Source organism: Aethina tumida, chromosome 7 (assembly GCF_024364675.1).
Source record: "Aethina tumida isolate Nest 87 chromosome 7, icAetTumi1.1, whole genome shotgun sequence".
Taxonomy (NCBI): domain Eukaryota; kingdom Metazoa; phylum Arthropoda; class Insecta; order Coleoptera; family Nitidulidae; genus Aethina; species Aethina tumida.
The window spans coordinates 2,646,776-2,674,133 of record NC_065441.1 but is presented as its reverse complement, the minus strand read 5'-3'; the positions used below and the strand labels follow the sequence as shown (position 1 = coordinate 2,674,133).

General features: G+C 39.3%; 6 protein-coding genes across 11 annotated transcripts; 3 read left to right on the top strand and 3 right to left on the bottom strand.

Moving 5' to 3' along the window:
- Positions 1-234: 234 nt before the first annotated feature.
- LOC109603593 (ets DNA-binding protein pokkuri) lies at positions 235-6,520 on the top strand. 3 transcript variants are annotated; one of them, XM_049969819.1, is made up of 4 exons: positions 235-388; positions 4,232-5,122; positions 5,184-5,433; positions 5,520-6,520. In XM_049969819.1, exons 1-4 carry the CDS (start codon positions 289-291, stop codon positions 5,812-5,814), a joined length of 1,536 nt encoding a protein of 511 aa, XP_049825776.1. In that variant the 5' UTR covers positions 235-288; the 3' UTR covers positions 5,815-6,520. The 3 variants fall into 3 exon arrangements, with proteins under 3 accessions (XP_049825776.1, XP_019875638.2, XP_049825777.1); XM_020020079.2 differs by lacking the exon at positions 235-388 and adding an exon at positions 1,555-1,804 and having other exon boundaries at positions 4,235-5,122; XM_049969820.1 differs by lacking the exon at positions 235-388 and adding an exon at positions 1,555-1,804.
- A 711-nt stretch (positions 6,521-7,231) lies between these two features.
- Positions 7,232-11,577, top strand: LOC109603608 (leucine--tRNA ligase, cytoplasmic). The gene is made up of 10 exons (XM_020020098.2): positions 7,232-7,354; positions 7,432-7,860; positions 7,951-8,112; positions 8,171-8,415; positions 8,468-8,693; positions 8,760-10,322; positions 10,380-10,634; positions 10,691-10,903; positions 10,958-11,189; positions 11,244-11,577. Exons 1-10 carry the CDS (start codon positions 7,352-7,354, stop codon positions 11,465-11,467), a joined length of 3,552 nt encoding a protein of 1,183 aa, XP_019875657.1. The 5' UTR covers positions 7,232-7,351; the 3' UTR covers positions 11,468-11,577.
- Positions 11,539-14,279, bottom strand: LOC109603607 (CLK4-associating serine/arginine rich protein). The gene is made up of 9 exons (XM_049969426.1): positions 14,133-14,279; positions 13,982-14,076; positions 13,628-13,923; positions 12,931-13,567; positions 12,608-12,880; positions 12,497-12,554; positions 12,254-12,323; positions 12,093-12,198; positions 11,539-12,028 (listed from the first exon to the last, which is right to left on the bottom strand). Exons 1-9 carry the CDS (start codon positions 14,229-14,231, stop codon positions 11,623-11,625), a joined length of 2,040 nt encoding a protein of 679 aa, XP_049825383.1. The 5' UTR covers positions 14,232-14,279; the 3' UTR covers positions 11,539-11,622.
- A 197-nt stretch (positions 14,280-14,476) lies between these two features.
- Positions 14,477-15,979, top strand: LOC109603597 (tyrosine-protein phosphatase non-receptor type 20). Of its 4 annotated transcripts, XM_049970242.1 has the most exons (7): positions 14,477-14,506; positions 14,566-14,827; positions 14,879-14,949; positions 14,996-15,130; positions 15,277-15,551; positions 15,611-15,746; positions 15,799-15,979. In XM_049970242.1, the coding sequence occupies exons 2-7, from the start codon at positions 14,653-14,655 to the stop codon at positions 15,847-15,849; spliced, it is 843 nt and encodes a 280-aa protein (XP_049826199.1). In that variant the 5' UTR covers positions 14,477-14,506; positions 14,566-14,652; the 3' UTR covers positions 15,850-15,979. The 4 variants fall into 4 exon arrangements, 3 of the variants coding, with proteins under 3 accessions (XP_049826199.1, XP_019875648.1, XP_019875647.1); XR_007548743.1 differs by lacking the exon at positions 14,477-14,506 and having other exon boundaries at positions 14,544-14,827; positions 15,616-15,746; positions 15,799-15,975; XM_020020088.2 differs by lacking the exon at positions 14,477-14,506 and having other exon boundaries at positions 14,549-14,827.
- A 96-nt stretch (positions 15,980-16,075) lies between these two features.
- On the bottom strand, positions 16,076-17,258 carry LOC109603596 (uncharacterized). Its single transcript, XM_020020087.2, has 2 exons — positions 16,283-17,258; positions 16,076-16,222 (listed from the first exon to the last, which is right to left on the bottom strand). Exon 1 carries the CDS (start codon positions 17,043-17,045, stop codon positions 16,287-16,289), a length of 759 nt encoding a protein of 252 aa, XP_019875646.1. The 5' UTR covers positions 17,046-17,258; the 3' UTR covers positions 16,076-16,222; positions 16,283-16,286.
- Positions 17,259-17,400: 142 nt separating this feature from the next.
- Positions 17,401-27,069, bottom strand: LOC109603609 (E3 ubiquitin-protein ligase UBR2). Its single transcript, XM_020020099.2, has 7 exons — positions 26,752-27,069; positions 24,488-26,056; positions 21,664-22,076; positions 21,287-21,596; positions 20,348-21,230; positions 19,342-20,287; positions 17,401-19,287 (listed from the first exon to the last, which is right to left on the bottom strand). Exons 2-7 carry the CDS (start codon positions 26,037-26,039, stop codon positions 18,064-18,066), a joined length of 5,328 nt encoding a protein of 1,775 aa, XP_019875658.2. The 5' UTR covers positions 26,040-26,056; positions 26,752-27,069; the 3' UTR covers positions 17,401-18,063.
- Positions 27,070-27,358: the final 289 nt, after the last annotated feature.

Sequence of the window (27,358 nt, the reverse complement as noted above, 5' to 3'; positions counted from 1 at the left end):
AAGAATTACTCTTTTAAGTAAAGTACAAGAGAAGGTTTAATCTAATTAATACTTGGTAATCCATTAATTGATTTAAAGTACAATATGTCCGAAAGGAACAATCCAGGTGTATTATTGTAAAAGCAATCGCCCTGTTATAAACATAAATCTGCCTTTAGGTATCAATATTATGCTAAGTACTTAAGGAACACCTAAATGCCTACAGAGGTGTTTCACAACTGTCCCAGGCAATCCCGCTTCATTAAAATTATTACCGCACCGTTCAATTGGCCCAAACCGAAATCAACAATGGCAGAACGCGCATTTTGGCCGTACCCGACGATCCACCGCGTCCACAAGCCCAAACCGCTGAACCTGACCGACATGTATCCGGATGCACATTACGGAGGTGAGTTATACTTAGCAAGAGTGTATTTGTAAGAGGTGATTGAAACGGATCGAAATGCGTAAACAATAAAAATAGTAGCACGACATCCGCGTGTAACTTTGGAAGCCGGTTCCGACGACGAGCGGCTAATCGCGGATTCGGTTACGGGGCCGGCGTTGCCGCGTCCGTTTTTTAACAGGTTTCATCTTAAATTTTTAACTGGCCGATGATGAAATTCGTCGGCGACGTCCGACGGGCCAATCGCGGGTCGGGACGATGAGTGGTACCGGATTTTGATGGCAGAATTCGTCTGTTGAAAGAGTCACAATAAAAAGAGTATATGTTTTTTATACTGAGGAATGACTCAGTCTTGAAATTTTATGACAAAAAATTGTTTCCTACTTCTCAAAGACAATCACTTATTTATAGTCTTGAATTTAAGTACTGTGGAACGATAATCATCATCACCAAGACATCATTTTTGGAAAAAGATTTTAATCTTGACTTTTATGAAAAAAAATCATTGGCTTCCATATCAATCATTTTTGAAAAAAATTTTGTTTCGTACTTCTCAACAAAGAGTACTCTTGATATATAACCTTAAATTTAACTGTTGTGGACAGATAATCATCCTCATCAAGTCTTCAATTGAAAGAGTTATATTTGGATCAATTTATTTATTTAATTATTTAATCTTGACTTTTATGAAAAAAATCATTGGCTTCCATATCAAAAGAAAGAGTCATTTTTGAAAAGAATTTTGTTTCTTACTTCTCAAGAAGATTCACTCTTGATATATAATCTTAAATTTAACTGTGGTAGAGAGATAATCATCCTCATTAAGCCTTTAGTTGAAAGAGTCCTCCATAAAACAAATTGCATCTAAAAGATCACTACTTACTTAAACTTCCTTTGTTATTATTATTATTCTTGTTGTTGAATGAGTCACCCTTCGAAAAAACATGCAAAATCCGACTCGTCCCCCGATAAGAGTCACTTGGCCATGTGCGTAAAGAGTGATCCCAAATTCGTTTGGAGACAAGCCGTATAGACAACGCGGTGCGATAGGAAGTGTGAGCGACACAAGTGCAGATCCGGTGGGGGCGAAGCGGCAACGGCGCTCCGCTCCCCACCCGGGTCCGCCGCAGCCTCCCGCACACACACTTCCCAGTTCTCGTTGCCGCAGTCGACGAACAGTAGTGGTAAGGTGACGGTCGAGGCGACAGGTCACAGTTACTGCTAAATATCTAACACACACACACACACTGTGTACTATTCCGAACTGAAAAAAAACAACAATTGATAAATTGGAAGTTGATCGTGATCATAGGACACGTTTGATTATTTTGGTGGTGTCGTGAACAGTTACGTCTGGTGATTTGTGTTGATGTGCCGTTTGGATTAACACAATTTTGTTACCCTGGAATAAAACAGAAGGTGCGTGTTATGTTATGTTATGTTGGTGGGTGGGAGTTGCACGTGCAACTACTGCTACCTGTTGCTGCGGCCCACGCGATCCACTCTTTTTGTCAAAACAAACCTTTTTAGTTGTTTCAACGGTATTACCCAATTGGATTTTAGCTAAACTGTGCCAGAAAATTTACTGTCAATATTAGAACTTAATTAGGAAAATTGAACTTCCAAGTCAGTAATTCATAAACATACATTGTTATGCAGTTCATAAATAAACAAATTCATTAATAATACAATTAATTGAAACCTACTAAAACTTGCCCAATTTAAAATGACAAGTTAAAACCAGACAAACTAATCAGTACTTTTCAATGGGTTTAATGTTAAAACGTTTAAAATAACATACTTATCAAAACCGGATTTAAATGCTAACAATGTTTGTTATAATTTTTAAAATTAAATACATACAAATTACACTGATTCCAAAACTGACAACACTGTAATATAGAAAAATTTAAAATGTTTCCACCTCACAATTAATTTTTCATAATTTGTTTAATGGATTTTGATTTTTGAGCCGTTTTTGCCATTAAAAGTAATTAATAATTAAACAGACAATCCAGAATTAGATGTGTTACATTTTTGGAACTCCATTTTGCGCCATCTGTAAACACGAAGAACAAAAATTGCGAGGCGCGTAATTTAAAACCGCTCTCCGAAAATAATTGTAAACCGCCGATTAAAAAACATAGGAAGAAGTGACAATAGGAATGAAATACGGAAACATGTCAATGTCAGTTTCTCGGTGACGCACGCCGGGGCAGTTTTATCACGCGCATATCTCCTCTCAATTAACGTGGAACAGGTGCGTACCGCTTGGAGAAAAGCGATTTTTTCCCCCGCAGACGTTTCGTTAAAAACCAGTTCTCCCGTGCATTGTGGGTGAGTGCACCGTTTCAAGGTTCGAAAACGAAAAGAAAGCGATCGGGTATTTTTCTACCTGTGTCCGGTTCCCGGAAATCGGACACGGCGGGGGATTCTGGGTACGTTATCTCGGACCGCGGGAGGTTTTCGCCTGATCTCCGCTCTGACACCGTGACGTTTTGTTTTTGATACAAACACACATAAATCATGTGATTCGGTTATCGATTTGCTAATATTTGTATATCGCAGGTTTTGTGACACAAACTGGAAGTTTTTTTTCAGTTGTGAATTATTTTATGTTTATTTTAATACCAAATTGATTAAATAAAAAATCTGGTTATAAGTAGATCTTTCGGTGGATCACATCAAATTATTGAATAGGATGACTTTGCTGTTATATTTAATCTAATCTATAAAAAAACAGTAGTTCAAGTTTTTTTTCCTATTCTAAATTCTAATTTTATATCACAGTTGAAATTGTATCTTTTTTCTCCTTTATTTTAGCCAGAAAGTTTTAAAAAATTAGCATATTATAGCATAGAGCATGATTCCAAAATTTTTGAGTTTCTAAGAGTCACTATAACGTCACCACATCAGTCAACATGTTAAATCGTCAATAAATTGTTTTCAAAAGTTGTAGCGTGTGTATTTTATCGTCGCGTTCCTAGAAATGTTAATAAACCATCGTCAATTAACACAAAAACCGCAATCTTGATTAATTTATGTCCAAGTAAACATCTTCAACATAAAAGCAATGAGCATTTTCAATTTTTTTAAAAAGAATATTCTCCCCACATTTTTCCGAACGTTCAAATACAATTAGTAATTGTATAACAATGACGAAACACGATCCGCTCTTTGTCCGTCTCGCAGTTTCTTTACCAGGAAGCGTGCGGAACAAAGAAAAACACCCATAGTCACAAAGTTATGTGGATGCATGTAGGAAGTGTAAAATTGCAAACCGCGTCGAGGAACAAAAAAAAACTTAATAAAAATGTGTAACTAATGATACGTGTGTGTACGTGTGGGTACTGGCGTGCTTTGCGGAAGTTATTCCAAGGCCGCGGCATTTTTAACGCTCGCTTTATATTTACACGGCGAATTCTTTCCGGACCTCGCGATAACGTGTGTTTTTGTAAGAAAATTGCGTTTTTCGCTCGCGGCTCTCCTATTTAAACACGGTTTTATGGACTGATGGAAAATTAATCATGGCACCGAATTTCAATGGTGTGGTGTATTTCCTTGATAAGATTGTTAATGAGTATTGTCGGTGTTATCGCCGAAAATTGCACGGTTTTATTGACCGTCGTAATTTTCCTCTTTTAACAACAACCGTTACTTGATAACTCTCAAGTCAATACATATGACAGCGTTGCTGTAAAATACACTCATTTGTGAGATGATAATGTTTGTCCGGCATTAAGAGATTTCCTTTTTCTATTGTGGGAACAGCTTAACTGTTATCTTCTTGCGTCACACTCACATATAAAAGCCCAAATCTCACCGTCATCTTCTTTTTCATTCCAGCAGACGAAACGATGAAGCTAGTGCCAGGACCATTGCCACCAATACCCACATCCACAGCCATGGACAGACTTCCACTGCCGCTGCCCTTCAGCCCAGACATCCTGTGGAGGTACCCCTTGGGCCTCCCATCGATGACCGGCTTCGGACAACCTCCGTCGTCTCCCCTCTTGGACTACAAAAGCCAGCTGCCATCCAGTCTGGCGTCCGACCCGCGCGTCTGGTCGCGGGAAGACGTCACGACGTTCCTGCGCTGGGCCGAGCGGGAGTTCGACCTCCAACCCATCGACATGGACATGTTCCAGATGAACGGCAAGGCGATGTGCCTGTTAACCAGGACCGATCTGGCCGAAAGAGCGCCCGGCTCCGGCGACGTCTTGCACAACGTTCTGCAGATATTGGTCAGAGAGGCGAACAATTTCCAAAGGATGTTGCCGTCCAGTCCGGTAACGCCGACCACCAGGCACCCGTATCCGCTGTCGCCTCACTCACATCCCCCCACACCCAACTGGAACATGCTCCAGAACTCGGAATCGTTCCACGGCTCGCATCCGGCCTCTCTAGCCGCCCATTTGATGGCGCAGAGCAACTCGGTGACGTTGAGCCCGGCTCCGTCGATAGACAGTCAGGCGGGCAGTCCGCAGCATTTGGAACAGACGTTCGGACATTCCATCTTCAGTGCGGGCAACGGCAGCGGTGGCAGCAATCCTTCAGACTCAGATGAGGATGGATATGAAAAGAATGGACATGCTGGCAGTCCACCCAACACTCCCAGCGCCTATTCCTTGGCTCCGCCCCTACCCCACATCCCCCCAAGAAGTCCGAAGGAAATCTCCAGTCCCGGACTGTTTAAAAGGGAATTTTTCCCTAACGACTCACCTGAGCCTAATACAAGTAAGTTATTTGATAAACTTAAATAATTGCAACATTACTAACTGTTGTTTTTGTTGTACAGATGGCAGATTGTTGTGGGACTTTTTGCAACAATTACTAAACGATCCATCGCAAAGATATACCGGCTACATAGCGTGGAAGAACCGAGAGACTGGCGTATTCAAAATCGTCGATCCAGCTGGTTTGGCCAAATTGTGGGGCATCCAGAAGAATCATTTGTCCATGAACTACGACAAGATGAGTCGCGCCTTGAGGTACTACTACCGCGTGAATATCCTCAGAAAAGTACAAGGAGAGAGACACTGTTACCAGTAAGTATTCACTTAAATAAACCTTTTTATAACGTGCTCTTAACTTTTTCTTATATGCGTACTACAACATTGCTTTTTCTTTATAGGTTTTTGAGGAACCCGACTGAACTGAAGAATATCAAAAATATATCGCTCCTGCGCCAACAAATGTCTCCGACAAATACAAAAAATGCGGCTGCACCCTCGCAGCTGAGCATAAAGCCTGAACCGGTCGAGGAGCAAAATGGCGATCAGTCCAACCAACAGAAGTCGATGGATTTCGACGACAAACCTACAGATCTGAGCATGGACGGTCCGACCGATTTGAGCAGTAGCAGTCGACACTCGAGCGTGAACATCGTTTGTTCGCCCGATCCGCCCATTGTGGGACCGCATCACTGAGACTGTGCGTTTAATAGTGACTTTTTTGGTGCCAATAATTATTATTTTATTATTATTTTTTTGTTTTGAAAGACTCGTGCAAATAGTGATTTTTCATTGTACATAGTATTTTTAGAGTTTATTTAAACAATTTTTTGTTTCTTTTAAAACAGTGCAATAAGAGTATTGTTTTAAATCGAGTATGTGCCAAAACGATAAGTTATTTTTTTAAGATTTGGACATTAAAATTTTTTGGTAGTTTCATAACTGCCAGGGGCAGCTTTAATTTTTTCTTCCATTTATTGGGATTTTATCACGATTGTGATAGTGTTTTATGACAATAAGATTTGGTAAATTATTTTGTTAAAATTAGGTACAAATGAGATGGAACAGAAATGTCGCAAAGCTCAAGATAATATATTTTAGGGACATTCCACTTTTTAATCGATTGCGACACGTTTTCTGGATCCGGATCTTGTGATCTCAAAACAATGTTGATTCAAACTCAATTCTCTGTGTGATTTTTAAAGTATATATATGAGAGATGTAAATAATTCTAAAGAATCGAAAATTGTTATTCTAAATTTTTGAGGGATATATTTCGAATTTATCAAATTTTTTGTCAACTCGTATTTTTGTTACAAGATTTCTAGATATATATGTATATATGTAACAACCTGTTAACATGTAACAAAATAAAAATATATTAGTTAAGTTCCCTTTTCAATTTGTTTTTTTCTTTATTTGTCAAAAACCCTTTTATTTGAGATATTAAAATTAATCAGCAATTAACTGGGTTACATTAACTACAAAGTCACCCTAATCCATTTTTTATATGTCATTATTTATAACTAAAGTTTGCTGAATAAATACACCTATCGAAATGTGTTTCCCCGTAATGGCAGTCTTTTACTATCTCTATCGTGCTCGTTATCTCTCTCATAATTCAGGTGGATCAAACCCTTTTCAATACGTTTATTTTTTTGATACTCATGAATTATATTAAACATTAGAAAAACTGTTGTCTCTTTTTACCTTGATCTGATTTATTTAGAACAATTTTTTTTTCAGTTTTAGTAAAAATATTTAATAACGTTATTAGTTAATTTTATTTTTCAAAAATTGGAGTGCCATCTTTGAAAGAGTGCTTGAAGCTTCAAATATAAATTTAAAGTTCCCTGTACAAGTTGAAGGGTAATGTGGCGACATCTTTCGAAATACATCGAAACTTTTGAATATTATTTTGTAGTTTTCTGTAATCGAATTTTCAAAAATTATAATGATACGTATTTAATAGCGCCATCTTATAAAACATATTGGAAACATCTACCACAATTTTAGAGATTTCTGTAATCAAATTAATTTTTGTATAGAATTCTTTTTAAATAATTATGTTAGTTCTTGTATGTATTAAAAGATGGACTTAAAATTTCTTATTGCCAAGTCAGTTTTATATTTTTCGGAAAATATGGTGCACTGAATTAGTGAGGTTATATAGTAACGTGTCAGATTTTACTTTGAATTATAAATTAAACACCTGAATTTAATTACTGGAAAAATGGTATGTTTCATTTTCAACCCTCTGCAATTTTTACATCATATTGCGGAACATGACGAAACACATTTTCCATATTACAGGCAAATGTTGAACGGAAAGGCACGTTCAAAGTTGAATACTTGCAAAAAATCGAGTCGCAAGTGCGTGAACGGTGGGAAAAAGAGAAAATCTTTGAGGTAGACGCTCCGGCAGCACAAAAAAAATCAAATGATGAAAAATTTATATGCACCTTCCCCTATCCATACATGAACGGCCGTTTGCATTTGGGCCATACGTTTTCATTGTCGAAATGCGAATTTGCCGTGCGGTACAACAGATTGAAGGGAAAAAACGTTCTCTTCCCCTTTGGTTTTCACTGCACTGGTATGCCCATTAAGGCCTGTGCTGACAAACTGAAGAGGGAAATGGAAGATTTTGGTAATCCACCTCAATTTCCCAGTGAAGATAATGTGTCTGTTAAGGAGGAAAAAGATGACATCATCCCTAAGGACAAGAGCAAAGGCAAAAAAGTATGCACCATATGTTACATTATATTTATTAAATTATTTCATTTACATAGGATGTTTTAATTAATTATAAGATGTATAAACAAATTTCAGAGTAAGGCGGTGGCAAAAGCTGGTACCGCAAAATATCAATGGCAAATAATGCAAAGTTTGGGGATACAAGACGAAGAAATCGCCAAATTTGCTGACGCGAACTATTGGCTAGATTATTTCCCTCCTTTGGCTGTTGAAGATTTAAAACGATTCGGTATTCACGTAAGATTATTCAATTAATATAAATTATTAGAGTATCACAATCATAATAAACTGACAGGTTGATTGGAGGAGAACGTTTATAACAACGGACGCGAATCCGTTCTACGATTCATTCATCAGGTGGCAGTTCATAAGGTTGAAGGAAAGAAATAAGATCAAGTTCGGAAAACGACATACCATTTATTCACCTAAGGATGGCCAACCGTGCATGGATCACGATCGATCATCTGGCGAAGGAGTCGGACCTCAACAATACACCATTGTCAAAATGAAACTGTTGGAACCATACCCCAAAACTTTAAGGTGAATTTTTTGATTGGGTATACATTGGATAATTAATTTGATATTGTCGCAGCGTTGTTAAAAATAAGCCGGTGTATCTAGTTGCGGCAACTTTGAGACCGGAAACGTTGTATGGTCAAACCAACTGTTGGGTCAGACCTGACATTAAATACGTCGCCACCGAAACAAAATCCGGGGACATTTATATTAGCACCAGGAGATCGGCCCGGAATATGTCTTATCAAGGATTTTCTAAGGTGGAGGGAAAAATGGACGTGATTGCCGAAATTCTCGGCGAGGTACAAATAATTCCCATTATTTATCTATCACATTATATATCATTCGTTTTATTTGTCTTAATTTAGGAATTGTTAGGTTGTTCAATTTCTTCTCCAAATTGTACGTTCGAAAAAATCTACTGTCTTCCAATGCTTAGCATAAAAGAAGACAAGGGAACAGGCGTGGTTATCAGCGTTCCCTCCGACTCTCCCGATGATTATGCAGCTCTCGTCGACTTGAAGAAGAAACAACCTTTCAGAGAAAAGTACGGGATCAAAGACGAAATGGTACTGCCGTTCGATCCCATACCGATCATTAACATCGCTGACTTTGGTGATTTGGCCGCCGTCACTGTGTACGAACAGCTCAATATCCAAAGCCAAAACGACAAGGACAAACTGTTACAGGCAAAAGAGATGGTTTACTTGAAAGGATTTTATGATGGGGTCTTGTTGGTTGGTGAGCATAAGGGCAAAAAGATACAAGACGTTAAGAAAGACATCACCCAAAAACTGATTGATAATAATCAAGCTCTAGAATATCAAGAACCGGAAAAAACAATTATATCACGTTCCGGTGATGAATGTGTGGTGGCCCTTTGTGACCAATGGTACTTGGATTACGGCGAGGAAAACTGGAAGAAACAAGCGGAAAAGTCTTTGGAACACATGAACGTATACCACGACGAAGTCAGGAAGAATTTCGTCAGTTGTCTCAACTGGTTGCACGAGTACGCGTGTTCCAGAACTTACGGTTTGGGTAGCAAGTTACCGTGGGACCCGCAATGGCTTATCGAATCTCTCTCCGATTCGACGATCTACAACGCCTATTACACCGTGGCGCACTTGTTGCAAGGCAACACGTTCCGTGGCGACAAACCGAACGCCCTGGGCATCAAGGCGGAACAACTGACGCCCGAAGTTTGGGACTACATATTCTTCAAGGAAGCCAAGTATCCGAAAACCGACATACCCAAAGCGAAACTCGATAAACTCAAGCACGAGTTCGAGTATTGGTATCCGATTGATCTGCGCGTCTCCGGCAAGGACCTGATACAAAACCACTTGACCTATTACATCTACAATCACTGCGCCATTTGGCCCAACGACGAAACTAAGTGGCCGAAAGGTATCAGAGCTAACGGCCATCTCATGTTGAACTCCATGAAGATGTCGAAGTCCGACGGCAATTTCTTGACCCTCACCGACGCCATTGAGAAATTCAGCGCGGACGTGACGAGACTGTGTCTTGCGGACGCCGGTGATTCGGTCGAAGACGCCAACTTTGCCGAAACAATGGCGGAGGCGAGCATCTTAAGGCTGTACACTTTCATCGAATGGGTTAAGGAAGCGATCGCCAGCAAGGACACGTACAGAACTGGTCCCTTTAACGATTTTAACGACCAAGTGTTCTCTAGCGAAATTAATTTGAAGATCAAAGAAACTGATGAGTTCTACAAGAAGTTGTTGTTCAAGGAGGCGCTTCGTACTGGGTTCTTTGAATTCCAGGCTGCCAGAGATAAATATAGGGAATTGTCGTTGGATGGAATGCACGTGGATTTAGTTATGAAATTCATCGAAGTCCAAGCTTTAATTATGTCGCCGATTTGTCCCCACGTTGCTGAACACGTCTGGGAGTTGTTAGGGAAGGTAATTTTTTGTTTCATCAACGAAATAATCAGTATTTAATGCTATTTTTACGTGTAGAAAACGAGTATTTTGAAAGCCGAATGGCCCAAAGTGGGCGTCATAGACGAAACACAAATACATGCTTCCGAATACTTGATGGAAACGGCGCATTCATTTAGAATCCATCTGAAGACATATATGCAAGGAGTTAAAACCAAAAACAATCAAAAACCAGTCCCAGTACCGCAACCAAATCTTTTAACAATCTGGGTGGCTAAATCTGTTCCAGCTTGGCAAAACTGCATTCTTACTACTTTGAAAACTTTATACGAGGTAAATTATACGAATATTGTTGTAAAAGGATATTTTTTATTTACTTTTCTTTACAGAAAAATGGTTCTTTGCCTGATAATAAACAACTAGCTGTCGAGTTTGGTAAGAAAGAGGAGCTGAAGAAGTTCATGAAAAAAGTGATGCCGTTTGTACAAGCCACGAGAGAAAAATTCCAACAATTGGGCACGAAAGCGTTTGCAGTTACTTTAGAGTTTGATGAAGCTGAACTACTTCTTAACAATAGCAAATATTTAGCGAAATCTCTTGGTGTAAGTTGTCTCATTCAATATTGATGTGCTTTACCCATTTTTTCGTTGTTAAAGGTCGAGTTTGTGAAAGTAAAATTCACTGATGGTCCAGACGCTAATGAGAAAATGAAGGACTGTTGTCCAGGCTCACCGTTCGTTATATTTTCAAATATTGAAGGTGTTGAAATCGACTTCGTCAATCCGGAGCCTCATAATGGCCTGTTTTCACAGAAACTGACGATTTTGGAGGGCGACGATTACAACAAAATAAAACAACGTTTGGTGAAAGAAATTTCAGCCATCAAAAGTATTAAATTTTAATTTGTAGCTATTTAATATGATTAACCGATTTTGTATTTAGGTTCTCAAAAGGTTGAGTTGTGGAGATATGAAGATCCTATTTTGGGGCCTTCTAAGATTCCTGTTTTCAACGAACCGACAAAAAATAAAGTTTTAATTCCGGAAGACGCATCGTTCGTCGTCGATGTTGAAAAGAAAATTGTAACTCTGGTTGTTGGCAAAGACAAGTTTGACTTGGGTAAATCAGTAACCTACTTGGTAAAAAATGAAACGGAAACAGTATAATAAATAATTAATTTATTTGTATTTATTTTACTTGAATGATTACCGTTAGTATTTTATAATCATTTTATAAACGGTCTTAAAATAAAACACAACAAGCGTTTTATTCCAAATCAATTGTTTAATAATAGTAATTGAACCTAAACATAAAAATTAAACTAATAATCCACCAGTCTGTTGATTCTGTATTCCCTCCTATCTCTGTCCTTTTCCCTATCCCGGTCATGCCTTCTCCTATCTTCCTCCCTAAACCCCCTGTCGTCTTTCCTCCTTGGACTCCCCCTCCTATCCCTGTAAAATCTCCTGTCTCTACTATGATGTCTCCTTTCCCTACTGCTTTCCCGATCATCCCTATCCCTACTCCTGTCACGCCTTTCCTTTTTGTCCCGTTCCTCGTAGTAGTCACGTTTCTTTTCTTTTATTTCACGCTCCTTTATTTTAGGACTGACGCTCCTGCTTTTATGTTCAATTTCCGGTTTGGACGTGTGGCTTTTCACGTCCGAATCGCTGTCTGAGGAACTTGAACTGCGATTGCTCTCGTACGCGTGACGTTTCTCCCTTTGTCTATAATTGAAATAAATACATTAATATCATTGCAGGTGATGGACATGGTAATGGTTTCAGTCACCTTTTTCTTAGTTTTATTGCCATTTCTCGTAGCTCGTCTTCTCTAGTTTGTTGCTCTTGTTTCTCACGTTCGGTTTTAATCTTCTCGGCAATTTTATCAGCCTTAACTGGAAACATGAGTAGTGTTATAACAGTTTTAATTAAATTGGGTGTGCGTCTTACATTGTTTATTGAGTAAAGCCTGTCGTTTCCGCTTAAGTCGTTCTTGTATTGTCATTGAGGTAGTTGGTTTCTGAAAATTCGTCACGTTAAGCACATGTGTTCCTCCAGCATTTAAACGATAAAAACGGTTTTGTCGAACGCGGCTTATTTCTTTTCACCTTTGCACTACATTTTTTATATATGTACAAATTAAATAAAACTTAAATAAACGTTTGACACGAAAATTATGTGGTTCTTACTGACTTTGGCTGTTGAATTTCCAGTTATATTACTACCCGAAGACCTAGTTTCGTTTGAGTTACTAAAATAAATTTGCATGAATATTTAAATCTTTGGGCTTGTAAGATGATGTACCTGTTGACCCGTTTCTCTGCGCTATCGCTCAATTCGCTGAGGTCCGATGAGCTCTGGTCACTCTTTTTTCTGCCGTAGTATCTGGGCAAAACTTTCGGGGGCGATTCCGCTCTCAACGGACTGATCCTGCTGTTTTTCGCAGGCGTCGGACCCGGTGACGACGAACTACGCGACGATTTACTTTTACTCGACGACGATGAAGATGACGAAGACGTCGATCTCCTTCTAAACGACCTGTTCCGGCCTCTCGAACTCGACCTCCTGTACCTGGAACTGTGAATCCAAGTTATAACAATAAATTAATTTTAATTTGGTGACAGCACTTTTCTTGCGACACCGATCTTGAGCTGCTCCTCCTCCTCGAACTTCTCCTCGTCCTCGACCTGCTTCTGCTTGGCGACCGTCTCCGCTTCGCGCCCTCTCTGCTCCTCCTCCTGTACACGATCCGTTCCGTTTTTGGTTTGCCGTACTTCACCTTGTCTGCGTACGTCGGCTTACTCGTCGACGGCGGGTCCTCGTCGTCTCCGAAGGACGTTATGTAAGTAATCTTACCGGCGTTCTCGGGTGATGGTGACCGGGACGGCGATCTGCTGACGTTCAGCAACGGGTTGGTGGGCGAGGCTTGCGCCGCATAACTAGGCGGACTAATTATCCTGTTGGCCAGACGTTTCTCGCGATGAGCTCGTCGTTCCCTACGTGATTTTCTGCCGGAGAACAAGGCTTTTTCGTGCTCCTCTTCTTTAGCCAACCTGTACGTTTCCGCCTCCTCCAGATCGTCGGTCAAGAAGGAGTAAAAGTCGTTGGAACTCATGCCGAAATGGTGACCGTGCTTGTTCATTTCGTGCGCCTCAGTCGGATCCATTTTAGACACGTTTATGGCCAGATCCACGTCCAGGTCGCTGTCTGAGTTGTCGTCGGAGTTTTCGTCTTGGTTTTCATAACCCTCTGGTTGAGTAATACCTACAAAATATTAATACAGTTACAGTTGTCCAAGGAAGATGTGTAATGTAGCTTGAATACCAGTTCCATCCTCATAATTAAAGCCTATGGCGGCACCACCAGTTCTGTCCTTCTTTGGAGGCTTCTCAGTGTATCCAAACTGCTCCTCCAGATGTAGCTGCTTCAGAAACTTCTCCTCTGAGATGGCCAGGAAGGAATTCTGGGCAATGATCCTGTACCTCTCATAATTCAACTGTCTATCTTCTAATGTTTGTCCAGCAGGTTCATCATCCTTTTTCACTGGAGGAATATAATCTAGGTGGGCGCGAACGTCGAAACGGTCTATCAGATTGTCCGTTTGTCCTTGCCACGGCATCCTGCAACAATTAAGCACTTGTATGACCAATTTAAATGACTGATAATTAGATTTTTTACATAACAGCACTATCTGCAGCTGCGGCGATCGCTGGGTCCAAATGGATTTTGCATTGTCTTCCGTGCACTTGTAAGAATTGTGTCGGGTCGGCTTTCTGCAAAACACTTTTGGTTACTGAAATGTTCAAAGTGATAATAGAAAAAATTTAACAATTTTTTCGTAGAAATCTCGGCGACGTTCGGCGCGACGTCTATAATCCACCAGCATGCCACGGATTTTCCGCTCTTGTCTTCTAGCTTCGTGCCACATTTTTGTGGTTTCTTGTGCTTCAAATGAATTTACATGACTTAAGTGACAGTTCTTGTATTGATCAAAATACAGAAATCTTCATACATAGAGTGTATCGGCAACCCATGTTACAACAATTTAAAAAATTTAAAATCGATGTAATACATTTTAAAATTTATTATTTATAATTATAAACACATATACATTTCAAAATAATTTTAATTAACTTGTTATCCAATTTATATACGTCGACCCTAATTTTGATGATAAACATTCTCAGTTAAATCATTTACTTGGTATGTATTTACAATTACAACAGGAAGTTTCCTCATAAAATCCTCTTCATTTGTTCAAGATAATAATGATAAGATAACACACTGAATATACAAAACATTCAATAATTTCTCACATTTAAGAGAAATGTATATAAATAAATACTAACATGTCTAAAGTGGTAAAAAAATATTTGTATAGAAATATACTGGCAAAAACCAATAATCCAACAGAAATAGAAATGGAATTCGATGATCTTGAACTGAAAGAATTCATGGAAGAGACTTCAGTAGGACAATTGGAGTCAAATCGTAAGAAAAACCGCTACCAAAACATTATTCCTTGTAAGTTACTCGGTCAGTTGTAATTTTGTAATAATATTCTACAAATCGCAGATGACTATACAATTGTTAAGCTTGACGTGGATGACGAATCTTCGGATTATATTAATGCATCTTATATTAAGGTAAGTTTCTTAATAATTAAAGGGGAATTTTATGAAATCTTTTCAGGGATTTTCGGGTGACAGAGAATATATAGCGGCCCAAGCTCCACTGAGAAATACAGTTGAAGACTTCTGGAAAATGATCATCCAGAATCATGTTAAAATTATTGTTATGATCACAAAATTGGTGGAAAGTAATAAGGTATCCAATTAAAAATGCAAAATGTATTCATCAAATAACCCTGATAAAATAGAGGAAAAAATAGGTTTAAGGAAAATTCACTATATATTCTTTGATAACATTTGTATACATTATTGCTTCTTATCTTTCAATTGATTTCGTTTTAGCAAAAATGTTTTAAATATTACCCGTGTCCATCGAAGACACTCAAGTTCGGTGATATAACAGTTCGCACACTTTATCAATTAAATTTCGAAAATCATTGTGTCAGGGAGATACAACTCAAGGACCAAAACGACAGACAGTACTCAGTAACACAAATACAATATCAAAACTGGCCAGATTTCAGCATTCCTGTAAATAAATACGAAATGATAAATTTTTGTCGAGAAGTTAGGAAAAGACAAGGTAACAGGAAGAATTTAATGGTCGTACACTGTAGGTAAGTTGGATAATTTCATTTTTATACATTAATAAAATGATAAAATGTTTTATTGTTAGTGCAGGAGTAGGAAGAACAGGTACTTTTATAGCTCTTGATATTATCAGGAAGAAAATCAAGCGTAGACAAAAATTTGATATAATGGAAATTGTTACGGAACTCAGAAGACAACGTATGAAAATGGTACAATCTCAGGTGAAGTTTATTTTAATCTGATAATTAATTTGAAATAATGAGCATTTTTTAGTTGCAGTACGAATTTTTATATGGTTGTGCGGTTGCGCTAATAAATAGATGAGATATGAGTAATTTTATTGCCACAAATAAAGAAAATCAAAATGTATAAATGTATATTCAGAACCTTTAGATTTTCGTATGGGAAATTATTTATAAAAAGTTTTTTTTGTTTTTAAATAAATCAGCAAACTTACAAATTACTTTTATTAGTCTTAAGAAACACGGATGTAAATGAAAAAAATCAGTCTAAATTTTTATCACAGATGAAAGCATACTTATGGTAAAACTCATTAATTTACAAATGTATTGTTAATATAGAACAATACAATTTAAACAAAATACTGATTATACAAAAAGTTGTATAAAATATTCTTATATTATTGTCAAAAATCTGTAGGTTTTGGCATCTTCCTTAATAAATAATCCACAATTAACTGAAACAGCAAAACAAAACATTTAGAAATAAATCAATTAGATTGCAGTTTTATTATTACCATTTTAAGAATAAATCCCTTGTTGCATAATGTGATAGCTAGGCCTAATGTCCATGTTTTGAACATTTTGATATTGAATAATTTGATTTGGCATTCTCATATGTGGATTATGGATATCATGTTGCACCGGAAGTTGTGGTATATGATTCAACATGTGGTTTGGTTGTGGTAATTGTGAGTCAGGCTTTGATTGCTCATTGTTTATTAAACATTCAGTTGGTTTAGCTTGTTGTGGATTATTCTCCATGAGTATGGATTTCCTGCCATCTTTCTCATAGTAAAATCCCATATCGAACAGCAACCTCCTCAAAGTCATCAGACTAAAATCTGGCAGACTTTCATCACCATTAACACTTTTCAATATGGTATTGAGACTAGGAACTATGTTCTTGTACTTCAAATCATAGATTATCTTTCTGATTGATTGCCTGACCGTCTCGTCATATTTTATGAAACGACTGTTGATGTTTATGTTCTTCCTTATTTTCGTTTTGCTTGGTTCTTTGAATCCTGTCTTCTCCTCCTTTCTGAACATGAATATACTCTTCTCGCTGCACCCAGTTGCTCTGGACGTCCTACGGACAATTTCCGTAACACATTTGTCCGAATATTCCGCACGAAAATATTTGAATACGTTTAATATAATAGTCTTTTCTTTTTTCGAATACGACATTCCCTGTTTCATTTTTTTTATGTCAACTGAATCGTCGTAATCTGGTTTCTGTTTAGTTTTTGGTTGTGTATCGGTGGTTTGTGGGTCCATAGCTTATCAAATTTGTTGAATTGTTTGTTGGAGTATCTTTAAACGGAACAATGTAAACACAATTCACGCAGTGGCGGCCTCATGCATAAGTAACATCTAGGCAACACACATTACTCATTACTCTTACATGCGCCATCTACACATAGAGGGCGCCAGTCCGTACTAGGCAACCACGGGTATATTTCAGAATATGAAATATACATAGTGAATGAAATAACAATTCCTGTTTTTAATATATTTGGCAATAGGATGTATTTAGTGGTTATTGTATTGTGATTTATAGTTAGTCACATAGATGTAGAATGTTAGTGAAATTATGTTAAGTCATAGGAAAATAGAGAAAATCAGAAGAAAATCAACTGTCAGTATTATATTTTTACATTGATATAATTTAACAGTTCACTCTGTTAGAATAAATATTTAATTATTTTGACTTTTGAATTGCGGTAAATACAACATGATATATAACAAAAATTCTTCAAAAAATCACAATTCCTAGTTCAGAGAGACGAGTTTTTAAAAACCTATACTACAATAGAATTAGTCTTTTTTTGCTAGGGCCAAGAAAGCGTACTAATTTCATAATAAAGTGATGTAAAAAGAGAATATTCCTACAACACATTGTAAAAAACTATGGGCACCAAAAAGATTAAAGCTATGTAAAATCGTCATGTCAATTAGTAGAGTGTGATTTATAAAATAAAAAGGTAACAACAGTCTCTCATTTAAAACATTCATATATATATATATATACTTTACACATACTGTACAATATAATAAACCCTCATAGAAGAATATTCTAACGTTTCACATCGCTACAGCCCCAAATAGAAAAATAGCTGCATTTACAACTAGACTCTCTGGAATCTCGCTCCGCGCATTTACCAGGATTCAATCACAGCTTCCAAGTAGGTAAGATTAATATGTGCAACCAATTGTGGCACAATTAGTCTTAGCACTCTTCACAAAAATAAATCTATACAGAAGTCGTCGGTTAGTAGTAGCAATCACAATTTTCCTATAACTGGTTCCACTGCATCGCATGTGCCGAATGATTCGTTTCTATTGATCTGGCGATCTCCTCATGGATGCCGTGCTTCAGCCACAGCGTCTGTAGCTTGTGATACCTCTCGGTGCATAGCTTCAACGGGTTACCTCGCCTCAAACCCTGATCCGTCTCGCCGTAATCGTCTAAATAAGGTGGTGACACAAAAGCACCCCGGAACGGTGTGGCCAGATAAAGCACTTCGCATTCCCTCACCCTCAAGAATATGCCGACTCCTGCGCCGCATTTGTGGGCGTGGTAATTACAAGCGCCGACGTGTGTTTTCTCCAGTTCGGTTTGGCAACAGTAGCTCTGCGAGCAGAGGAGTTCCCCGCATACCAGACACATTGTAGGATTGCGCGAGTCTTCATCGCTGTTTGGACACGAGAAGGACGATACCATGTTTAAGAGTTCACTGTAATCGGTCGGCAGTTCCACCAAACGGTTGATCGGTAGTGGTTCTTGGATGATCTGTAACGGCGCACCGTTCAGATAAATCTGCACTTCTTCATGGTTTATCCATTTTTGTACTAAAGACAAAACTTCCGGAGAGTTCAATAAGTCGCTCGGATGAGTGGGCAGGGATAGGTAATCGCACATGTTTTCGAATGTATCCCCGTTGTCCTCTGTTAGTTCTACAGGCGCAGGCACATCCGTTAAGTAATGGTAAAACAAGATGCAGCAACGCAAGAATGGATACGAGCAATATTGGATGTAATTCCAAACAACCTTCGTAGTAACATTATCCCGGGATTTACCCAAAAGTACCAGAATCTCTCTCAATTCTTCACACTCTCCGAACTCCTCACTTTCGTCCACATCTTCCGTCATTAAACTATCTACGTTCATCATGATGAGTATTTTCGTGATGTGAGCTACGAACATCAGTCGTAACGTGTGCATTTCGAGGGTACCACCCGTAGGGGCGGGAGTAGGGAGATCTTTACACGACAAACTGGGCAAGGAGTAAGTTAGGGAGACGAGGAATCCGAAGGAGTCCCATTGCAACACGGACGGGCCCTCGTGTGGATGTTCCATCAGTTTTGACAGCAGATTGAGGGCGTCGCTGCATATCCAGACGCTGCGATTCATGGTCGTTCCCAGTACACCCACCAGGCGCACTAAGTTCTCCAAGCAGTCCCTCTGTCTGCTCGACAAATGGCCCAGTAATGGTTTTCCAGAGTCTCGTAGAAGTACCTAAAATAAACGTGTTTTTTTGTTGCTATAAAATATGTATTGTATTTTTATTACCTCTACGGAGTGTATGGTGTACGCGAGTGATTTCCAGGCGATGGGCGCCACCCTCGTATCGGCCGGATGCGGATGTACACCCAGTCCTCTCGTGAAAGTGACCTGGGTGAATATCCTGATCATCTCTTGCAGATCTTTGTCCAGTTCGGTCGTGCTGACCGGAAATAGTCTAATGAATTCCTTCGGTAGAGTGTCGGTGCGGAGTTGAAAGGTTTCGATGGGACAGGTGTAAAACACCTGGTGCCGTTGGAACATGCAGTTCGCCTCGCAGTCCGTCGGACTCGATGCGCTTTGACCGTTGGTGGAGTTCAGACATGCGGAACAATGTTGGTTCTCACACGGTTCCGTTATGTTGCAATTGAATAAACCATGACATACTTTGTTCTTTCTGGTGACGACCGATTTTAAACTGTTCAGCCACACGTCGAATGGTATCCGTGATTTGTTGATATTGGTTTGAATAGAGCTGAGTGGCGGAGTGAGGGGTAGAACAGTGTTGCTTAAACATTCGCATAAAGGACAGAGGAACTCTTGTTTTTCGACATCGAAACTCGTCGGATGTCTTAATCTGTAGGGTCGTCTGTTTTCTCTCAACATGATGTTGTCGAAATATTTGCGCCAACAATCGCTGTGCATAACGTGACCGCAAGTGCTGACGTGCGGTGCCGGTCCTAAATTAGCGTGCAGGAACAAATGGTCGTGTTTGCTGACGTCCATCAGTTCTTCTGAGTTTTTATGTTGACATAAGACTGTCGCCTGTTGCACAAAGGCGGCTAGCACCAGCGTAGGTCCTTCCGGTCGTAGTTTATCCTCCTCTTGGCACAAAATACAAGTGTAACATGGATCTCCAGGTGCTTTGGGCGATTGGTATGGACCCAAGGCGACAGGTTTTTGAGTGTTGAGATCCGCCAGCTCCATCTGCGATTCGCTCATCGACAGTGATGACCTGAAATATCAACAGTAACATTATTGTATTAATATTAACCACACGGTTAAGAAAGCTAACCTTGTGGGGTTGACTTCTGCGTCTTCGAACATCTTCGCATTCTCCTTCATAAACGTATTTTGAGCCGCCTTCATTTGATTCATCAGTTTGGCCCTGCGTTCGGCCGCCAGTTTCGCCCTGCGAATCTTGTCGGACTCTTCTGTTGATTTGGGTGTGTCCGTGGAGGTGGACGGCACCTCGGGGCTGGGTGTTTCGCCAGAGTTCAGCTTCTGCACCTGCTTAAACTTCATTATCGTCCATTTGAGCAGATCTTTGTGCGCGTCGACCCGCCGACACGTGAGCAACTCCTCCAACAGCTCCAGAATCTGGAACTTCTGCGAGTTTTCGATGAATCTGAAGTATTCGTAATAGCGCGATTCCTCTTCGTGGAGCGCGTAGCCGATCAGATGCAGCACTTTATGCAGCTGTAGTTCGGAGAAGCTGCGCGCTCTCAAGTTCTGGCACCGTTTCAGCACGCACTGCATCAGGTGTAGCATCACGTCGCATTGCAGCAGGTTGGCCAACATGATGAAGGGTGGGCGGAGCTTGCGCAGCTTCGGCGGCGGGCAACAGTCCAATTCACCGGCGTTTTTTCTGCGCAAGCGTTGCGCCTCCTCCGACTTGCTTTGCTCCTCCCTCGTGTAGTGGTAGTAGAAGCAGTTGTACTCGTCGTAACATTCTGGTTTCAGTTCGTAGACGCCGTGGCCGCTGCGGCCGCTCGGCTTCTTGAACGTGGCCACGTTCAAGATTATGTCGTCGTGACTGTTGTCTCCCGTGAGTTCTTCGGGGATTACTTTTACCAGTTCAGAATGCGGCAGTGGTTTGATGCACAGGTGTTGGATCAATTCCTTTTTGATGCGGTCTTCGTTTGAGGCATCAGAAATTCCGGGCATGTATCTTTCACCTATCGTCAGGTGACAAAATAAAATTGGGTTTTGGGATAAACCAAAATTAACTCACCGATAATGACAATCAAGATGTGGAACATCTCTTCTACCAAACTGATGACTTGTCTCATGCTGTCTTCTTCGTTGGCCTTTATGGTGTTCTCCTCGAACTCGGGACTGGCCCAGTAAGTTAGATTGCATTTGTTGATGACGTGAATGAGGAACTCGTTGCTCTCTATTAACGTGGCACCAATTTGTAGCATACTAATGTCACGATCCAGCATTTCGGTGCGGCATTTCACGTTATGATAGAAGAACAATGTGTTGAGGAGTGCGTAGCCATTTCGGCGCCACATACCGGCGTGCACCTGCGCAACCATCACCTAAACAAGAAAACACCGAGACTGTTACTGTCCCTAACAACCACAGATTTGAATTCGATTCAAGTACCTGTGCTCTAAGTACGGGTTCGATGAGTTGCACCGGCGTGGGTTTCGGTACTAGAAACTCGTTCTTTGTGTGCAAATTGAACTGTTCGATGTGAGCATAAAGTCCGGCCCAGAATCTTGACAACGGTAGATGTATCGAAACTGGTTTGGAGGCCACGTCATAGTGGACGCAGGAGGTGGTGTGGTCGGCGATTTCGCGCACGACGCCTCCTTCACCTGGCTCGTAGCACGGTGTCTCCTCTAGTTTTTTCAATGTCAGACGATAGGCTTTGGTGAGGACCACTTCGTCAGTTGCGCACCATTGTATGAGCAGTGAGATGCAGAAGGCCAGTTTGATGTGCAGGTTGAAACCGGACTCCCAGTCTGGCTCGTATTCCATGTGTTGACCCACTTGACGTGTTGCTGCGTCCATTCCTTAAAATAACACAAAATAGAAAAATAACTCATACGTATTTCATTATTAGGCAAATATTTATATAAATTAGTCACAATGAAATAAGTATCAATATTTAACATAAAATGTAAACAGTTTGCATATTTTTTGAGACAACCATATATTATCTAATACGCATTATTTACACACTACAGTACATTTTAATGTTAAAAAAAACTTCTTTATTTTTATTTTAATATCTGTAGAAAAACTAAAACAATTGAAATTTATTTTAAAATACTTCAGAATAGACGTCTTCACCGTTTGATGAACAACGATGCTCTTAGAAGACCTATTCTACAAAGAAAACATCTCAATCGAGATGAAGTTGTTAGGGCCTTTGTACTTCTCCAAGAAGGTGGATCGCAGAGGTACGTGGCAAACTTGCTCCCAGCAAATAAGTCGGTTATTCACAGGTTGTGGAATCGGTGCAGAGAAATTGGTATTAATCATAGGACACCATATACTGCTCATCAGAGACTGACTACTCCTCGAGAAGATCAAGTTTTAGTTCAGATGTCAGTTCAAGACCGAACAAGAACAGCTCGCCAGTTAGGAAACCTTCATTTTAAGGCACAGATACAGACTTAACTACTCAAACGGTACGTAACCGACTTCAAGAAGCCAATTTACATTCAAGACGTGCAGCTGTTGTTCCTGAATTAACTAGGGCCTACTGGAGAATGAGAAGAATCTTCGCTAATGAACACATTAATTGGAACATGAACCAATGGAGTTAGGTTCTCTATACAGATGACTCCAGGTTTTGCTTAAGATCAAATGACGCACAACAAAGAGTCTATAGACGCCGAGGAAAATGTTATTTAAATACAACTGTGGCTGAGAAAAGAGCTTTTGGAGGATGACCTGTAATGGTATGGGGGATATACATTTTTATGAAATATATTTCATAAAAATGTCAATTATTATAGTGTTAAATATTAAGGTCATAACTATTTTATTTAATGTGAATTGTTAAAAATAATTAACATTAACACTTTATATAATATTATTTTTGCATTATAATTTCAGCACATTACATTTTTTCAAGCTCCACGTAGTATACCTTATATTTTAATATATTTTAAAATGTTGCTGTAAATATGTACACTGCAGTATCACATTTTACAGTCAAAAAATGAGAAAAAAATTGAATATTAATAAAAATTCAACAGAATTTACATTTTTCTAATCATTTTATGTGTTCAAATAATCAAAACATAAAATAAAAAGTAAAAATTTTAGGGAATTATCGGACAGTGACTTAAGTTATATTTTCCATATTCAGTTTAATATTTGTTGAAATCTGATATCAGATCTTACTAAACCAGAAGAATAAATTCATTAAAAAATGTGATTTAACTTAATAATAATAAAATATTTCATAAAAAATGTTCGGAAAAATTGTTTCATTTTTGATTGTAAACCCGATTTTCAGATAGGTTACATTGAATAATTATAATATTCGAGAAACATGTTTATTGTTTTATTATAAACATAACGTAGCAATAAATTAGAATCACTGCAAGGAAAATTTATGGCATTTTATAAAATAAATTACATTGTGTAATTGTTTGATAAGATTTAATCTTAAGTTATATATTATCTTGATATTATTAAGATTGTTCTCGAGACTACTTATGAATTATTTCGATGAATTAAAACAATTCAATGGACGAAAGATAACGTCACCTTTAATAAAATGCAAACTCATTGGAAATCTAATTCTGTTTCCATATTTTTCCGTCACAACGTCCAATGAAGTTCGTCCTAGTTTAATTACAAACAAATCAATTTTTACATCGCTACACATCGTTTTATTGATCCCCCCGTCCTAATAAAACCGATTTACATAATTAACTAACCGTGTCATTACAAAACAATAAGTCGACGTGATCACGAAATGAATGTTAGATATAAGAATCCCGACCAAAACACGGGGGTTTAAAAAAAATGATAGTTTCAAAAGTGTGTGCATTCGGCAACGAATAAAGTGAGTTTATTTTTAGTGCGACGACATTAAATGTGGAACACACGAGCGTAATCGAAAATAGCTTTTCGAAAATGTCACCTACACAAAAAGGAAGGAAATGTACCCACTTGTTTCCTGAAATTACGTCGAATATTATCTTCAAACTTAATTATTCGATTTTGAATCAGACGTTATATATATTTGATGATTCAGTAACAATAACAATGATTTGACGAATTATTATTATTTTTAACCCACACAGCGTGTAATTTTCATATTTTAATATGAATTTTGATGTAAATTGAGCGGTGACGGAACAAATTTTTATAACTATGCTCTAATGATTGAATGGGCTAAAAAATGATTTTTAATGTAATACTATTAAGTCATCCGGGGCTTTCACTCAGTTATCCAACTCACCTTGCATCATGCCGAGTAGATTCAAAATCAGCGTTAATCCGTGCAAAAACCTCTTCTTCAGTTCGTCCGTCCATTTCGGCGGTATGGTGCCCAACAAGTACCTCAAGTCGTACAAGGTGTACAGAGATCTTTTGAACGGACTGCTGGCGGCGGTCCTTTCGAATTCGAGTTTACCGAATTTGTTACATTTCCTGCAACACTCCGACATGAGCGTGTTCATGAGGATGTAGAGTACATCCTCGTGTTCAATGAGATGATGGGCCAACGTGGGTACGGTAAAAAGTTGCACCGACAAAGAAGCTATCGAGTAGGAGTGGTCGTGGTCGTCCTTTATGAAATCTTTTAAGACTTGACCGTAGTTTCTGGTGAAAATTTTGGCCAACGCCTTTTTGTTCTCGTATTCCATCAGCATGCCGACTATTAACAGCTTATGCCAGTGCGTCCGTGCGTTCTTCCATAAACTGCAGTCCCTGAGCAAAATCGCCTTGATTAAACAAGGATTGGTGCCGGTTTGTTTAGTGGCTATTTCTGCGAAAACCGCCCTGAACTCTTTGCCGTGCCCCAAGAATGTTCTCAACCATGTTAACAATCTTAGAGAGAACATCTGGTGGCCGATTATGTAGGCGTGGTTGATGAGTACTTTCAGCGGCCTGTTCCCGTGCCTGGATGTGTATTTTTCGATTTCGTCCTTCAGATTGGAACATTCTTGAAAGTTGGAACATTTCACGATCGACCTTCCCTCACGATCGATGTTGGTGACGTAATCAATGGCGACGCGTTGCGTGCATTGCATCACCCTCGTCAAGGTGGTGATGACCTGTTCGAACGTGTGCACCTCGTCGTTGTACAGAATGGTGCAGTAGTTGTCGACGTCGAAGAAGCTTTCGGTGTCGTCCCCGAGGCGCACGTCCGATATGTGTTCGGTGGTGAGCAGATTGTAGACGTGCCAAGCGACCACCTCGAACACGAACCGGCTGCGCTCAATCATATCCGGACTGACGTCCAACTGCGACTGCCCTTCGGCCGGTTCGGGGTGGTTGCTGCAATATGGATCGCGTTTCCACGCTTCCGGATCGCCACAGTCGCAGCATCCGCCGCCGCCCGACGAGCCCATGCGGTACTTGTGGAAGCGGTGAACCGAGTTCTTGAAACAGTCCACGCACAGCACACAGGTCTTGTCGACGCCGCATTCCCTGCACAGATAAGTTGGCTCGCCCATTTTGAACACGCGCCCGCATACGGACGAGGCACGTTCCTTCGAATGCAGCTCGGCCATCACCTCGTCCGGGTTCTTGCCGTTGCAGATGAAGCGCTCCAACGTGCCGATTAGTATGTCCGTCACCATGTCCTCGTTCACCGTCCACGTTAGTTCTTGGTTGAACACAGTTGGTTGGTAGATTTTCGGCACCCAGTCCCGCCAGAAGTCGGTCAGATGGTTTTTCGTTAGTTCCCCACTTTCGTGCAACTTCACCCATTGGACCACTGTTGGATTCATGTCGACTGTGATGTAGTCCATGTTCCTGTCCGTCATTTGCTCGCCGGAATGATCCATTTCGTCATCAGTGGATGCTAGAATAAACCAAAGCAATTTTCTTCGTTCTTTTCTTGTGTTTTAATATTGTCAGTGACATAATAGCATAAACAGAAATAAATAAAATAATTATACTAGTGTTTTTATTGGAATTTATATATACAATGGTACAAACAGCGAAGAAATTGTGGCATTAAAAAACAATTAAAAAATATAAATATAATAAAAACTAAAAAAAAATAAAACTAGTAAATTCCAGTCTAATTTGTTAAATGAATGACACATTCAAGGTTATAATTTAACAACAAAACAAGGAAGAATCAAAAGTTAAAAAGTAAAAGTAGAAAGTAAGATTCCCAAGCCCAAATTTCTCACACAACTCAACAACAAACTTTTAAAAACACCTTGACATTAATTGTACGAAATTTTGACGTTGTCATTACAACAAAATCAATCGGCAAACGAGTATAAGCGATTTTCAGTTGACGAGGCCGTTTTTTAATTGTACAGTATTGTCGAATTGGACAATGATTGTAGGAAAGTTATAATTATCGTCGCGTTCAAAAATATCACACACACACGCACACACACATATGCACAAAGAGAGAAGAGACAGCGAGAAAATTGTTGTTCATCAGCCAAGGTTAATCAACTGAACCATAATTGCGGAAGCAACTGCGTCGAACTACCACTTTCGATGCAAAATCGAATTTTCGTTACGAATCTTCATTACCTGCTCGTGGGCCGGATCACGGTCGATCGGTACGTAAATTCACAAATGATACGAAACGGAAAAAATCACTGGATACAAGTCACGTTACGGGGGGGCTCCTGGTCGTTTGCCAATTGCGTGTGTCTCGAACTTGCAATTTCACCGTCCGTCTGTCACTAACATTACTAAAGTTACGTCGATTGTTCGGGCCCCTTTTTCCCAATCGCGGCCCGAATTTCCTTCTGTCCGTCGTGATTTCACTGGTGGCGTGCGAGAACTGCGCCGAACGATGAAAATAAGGGACACATATTGTTGGCCGCTGATGTCAAACGGTGAATTATCGATGTCACTACATTGCTATTCCACATAGTGAATTCTGTAGCTAAACTACAGCTGGAATATTAATTCATGCCCCTCTTTAATAGATAGCTCCCCAAACACCATTGTGGTCACGGTAGTAACCCGTAATTTTTACAGAGGGCGCTAGTTCAGAATCTACTTATAATAAAAAACCTGTTATTTTTATCATATTTAGTTTAAGTGTAATATGTATACGTTAATAGAAGGTAATGTATATTTAATTTTTTGTTTGGAAATACATATATGACAAAATTATTTTTCAAATTTG

Excerpts from the sequence above, each read along its gene's own strand:
- LOC109603593 (XM_049969819.1), top strand. The coding sequence starts at position 289 with ATGGCAGAACGCGCATTTTGGCCGTACCCGACGATCCACCGCGTCCAC. Across the intron at positions 389-4,231 it reads TCCGGATGCACATTACGGAG|CAGACGAAACGATGAAGCTA; the intron begins GTGAGTTATACT and ends TTTTCATTCCAG. Across the intron at positions 5,123-5,183 it reads CTCACCTGAGCCTAATACAA|ATGGCAGATTGTTGTGGGAC; the intron begins GTAAGTTATTTG and ends TTTGTTGTACAG.
- LOC109603608 (XM_020020098.2), top strand. Across the intron at positions 8,113-8,170 it reads TAAAACGATTCGGTATTCAC|GTTGATTGGAGGAGAACGTT; the intron begins GTAAGATTATTC and ends ATAAACTGACAG. Across the intron at positions 10,904-10,957 it reads ATTTAGCGAAATCTCTTGGT|GTCGAGTTTGTGAAAGTAAA; the intron begins GTAAGTTGTCTC and ends TCGTTGTTAAAG.
- LOC109603607 (XM_049969426.1), bottom strand. The coding sequence starts at position 14,231 with ATGTGGCACGAAGCTAGAAGACAAGAGCGGAAAATCCGTGGCATGCTG. Across the intron at positions 14,077-14,132 it reads GAGATTTCTACGAAAAAATT|AAAGCCGACCCGACACAATT; the intron begins GTTAAATTTTTT and ends AGTGTTTTGCAG. Across the intron at positions 12,555-12,607 it reads GCAGAGAAACGGGTCAACAG|TAACTCAAACGAAACTAGGT; the intron begins GTACATCATCTT and ends AATTTATTTTAG.
- LOC109603597 (XM_049970242.1), top strand. The coding sequence starts at position 14,653 with ATGTCTAAAGTGGTAAAAAAATATTTGTATAGAAATATACTGGCAAAA. Across the intron at positions 14,828-14,878 it reads CTACCAAAACATTATTCCTT|ATGACTATACAATTGTTAAG; the intron begins GTAAGTTACTCG and ends TACAAATCGCAG. Across the intron at positions 15,747-15,798 it reads TGAAAATGGTACAATCTCAG|TTGCAGTACGAATTTTTATA; the intron begins GTGAAGTTTATT and ends AGCATTTTTTAG.
- LOC109603596 (XM_020020087.2), bottom strand. The coding sequence starts at position 17,045 with ATGGACCCACAAACCACCGATACACAACCAAAAACTAAACAGAAACCA.
- LOC109603609 (XM_020020099.2), bottom strand. The coding sequence starts at position 26,039 with ATGGATCATTCCGGCGAGCAAATGACGGACAGGAACATGGACTACATC. Across the intron at positions 22,077-24,487 it reads TCTACTCGGCATGATGCAAG|GAATGGACGCAGCAACACGT; the intron begins GTGAGTTGGATA and ends TGTTATTTTAAG. Across the intron at positions 21,231-21,286 it reads CATCTTGATTGTCATTATCG|GTGAAAGATACATGCCCGGA; the intron begins GTGAGTTAATTT and ends ACCTGACGATAG.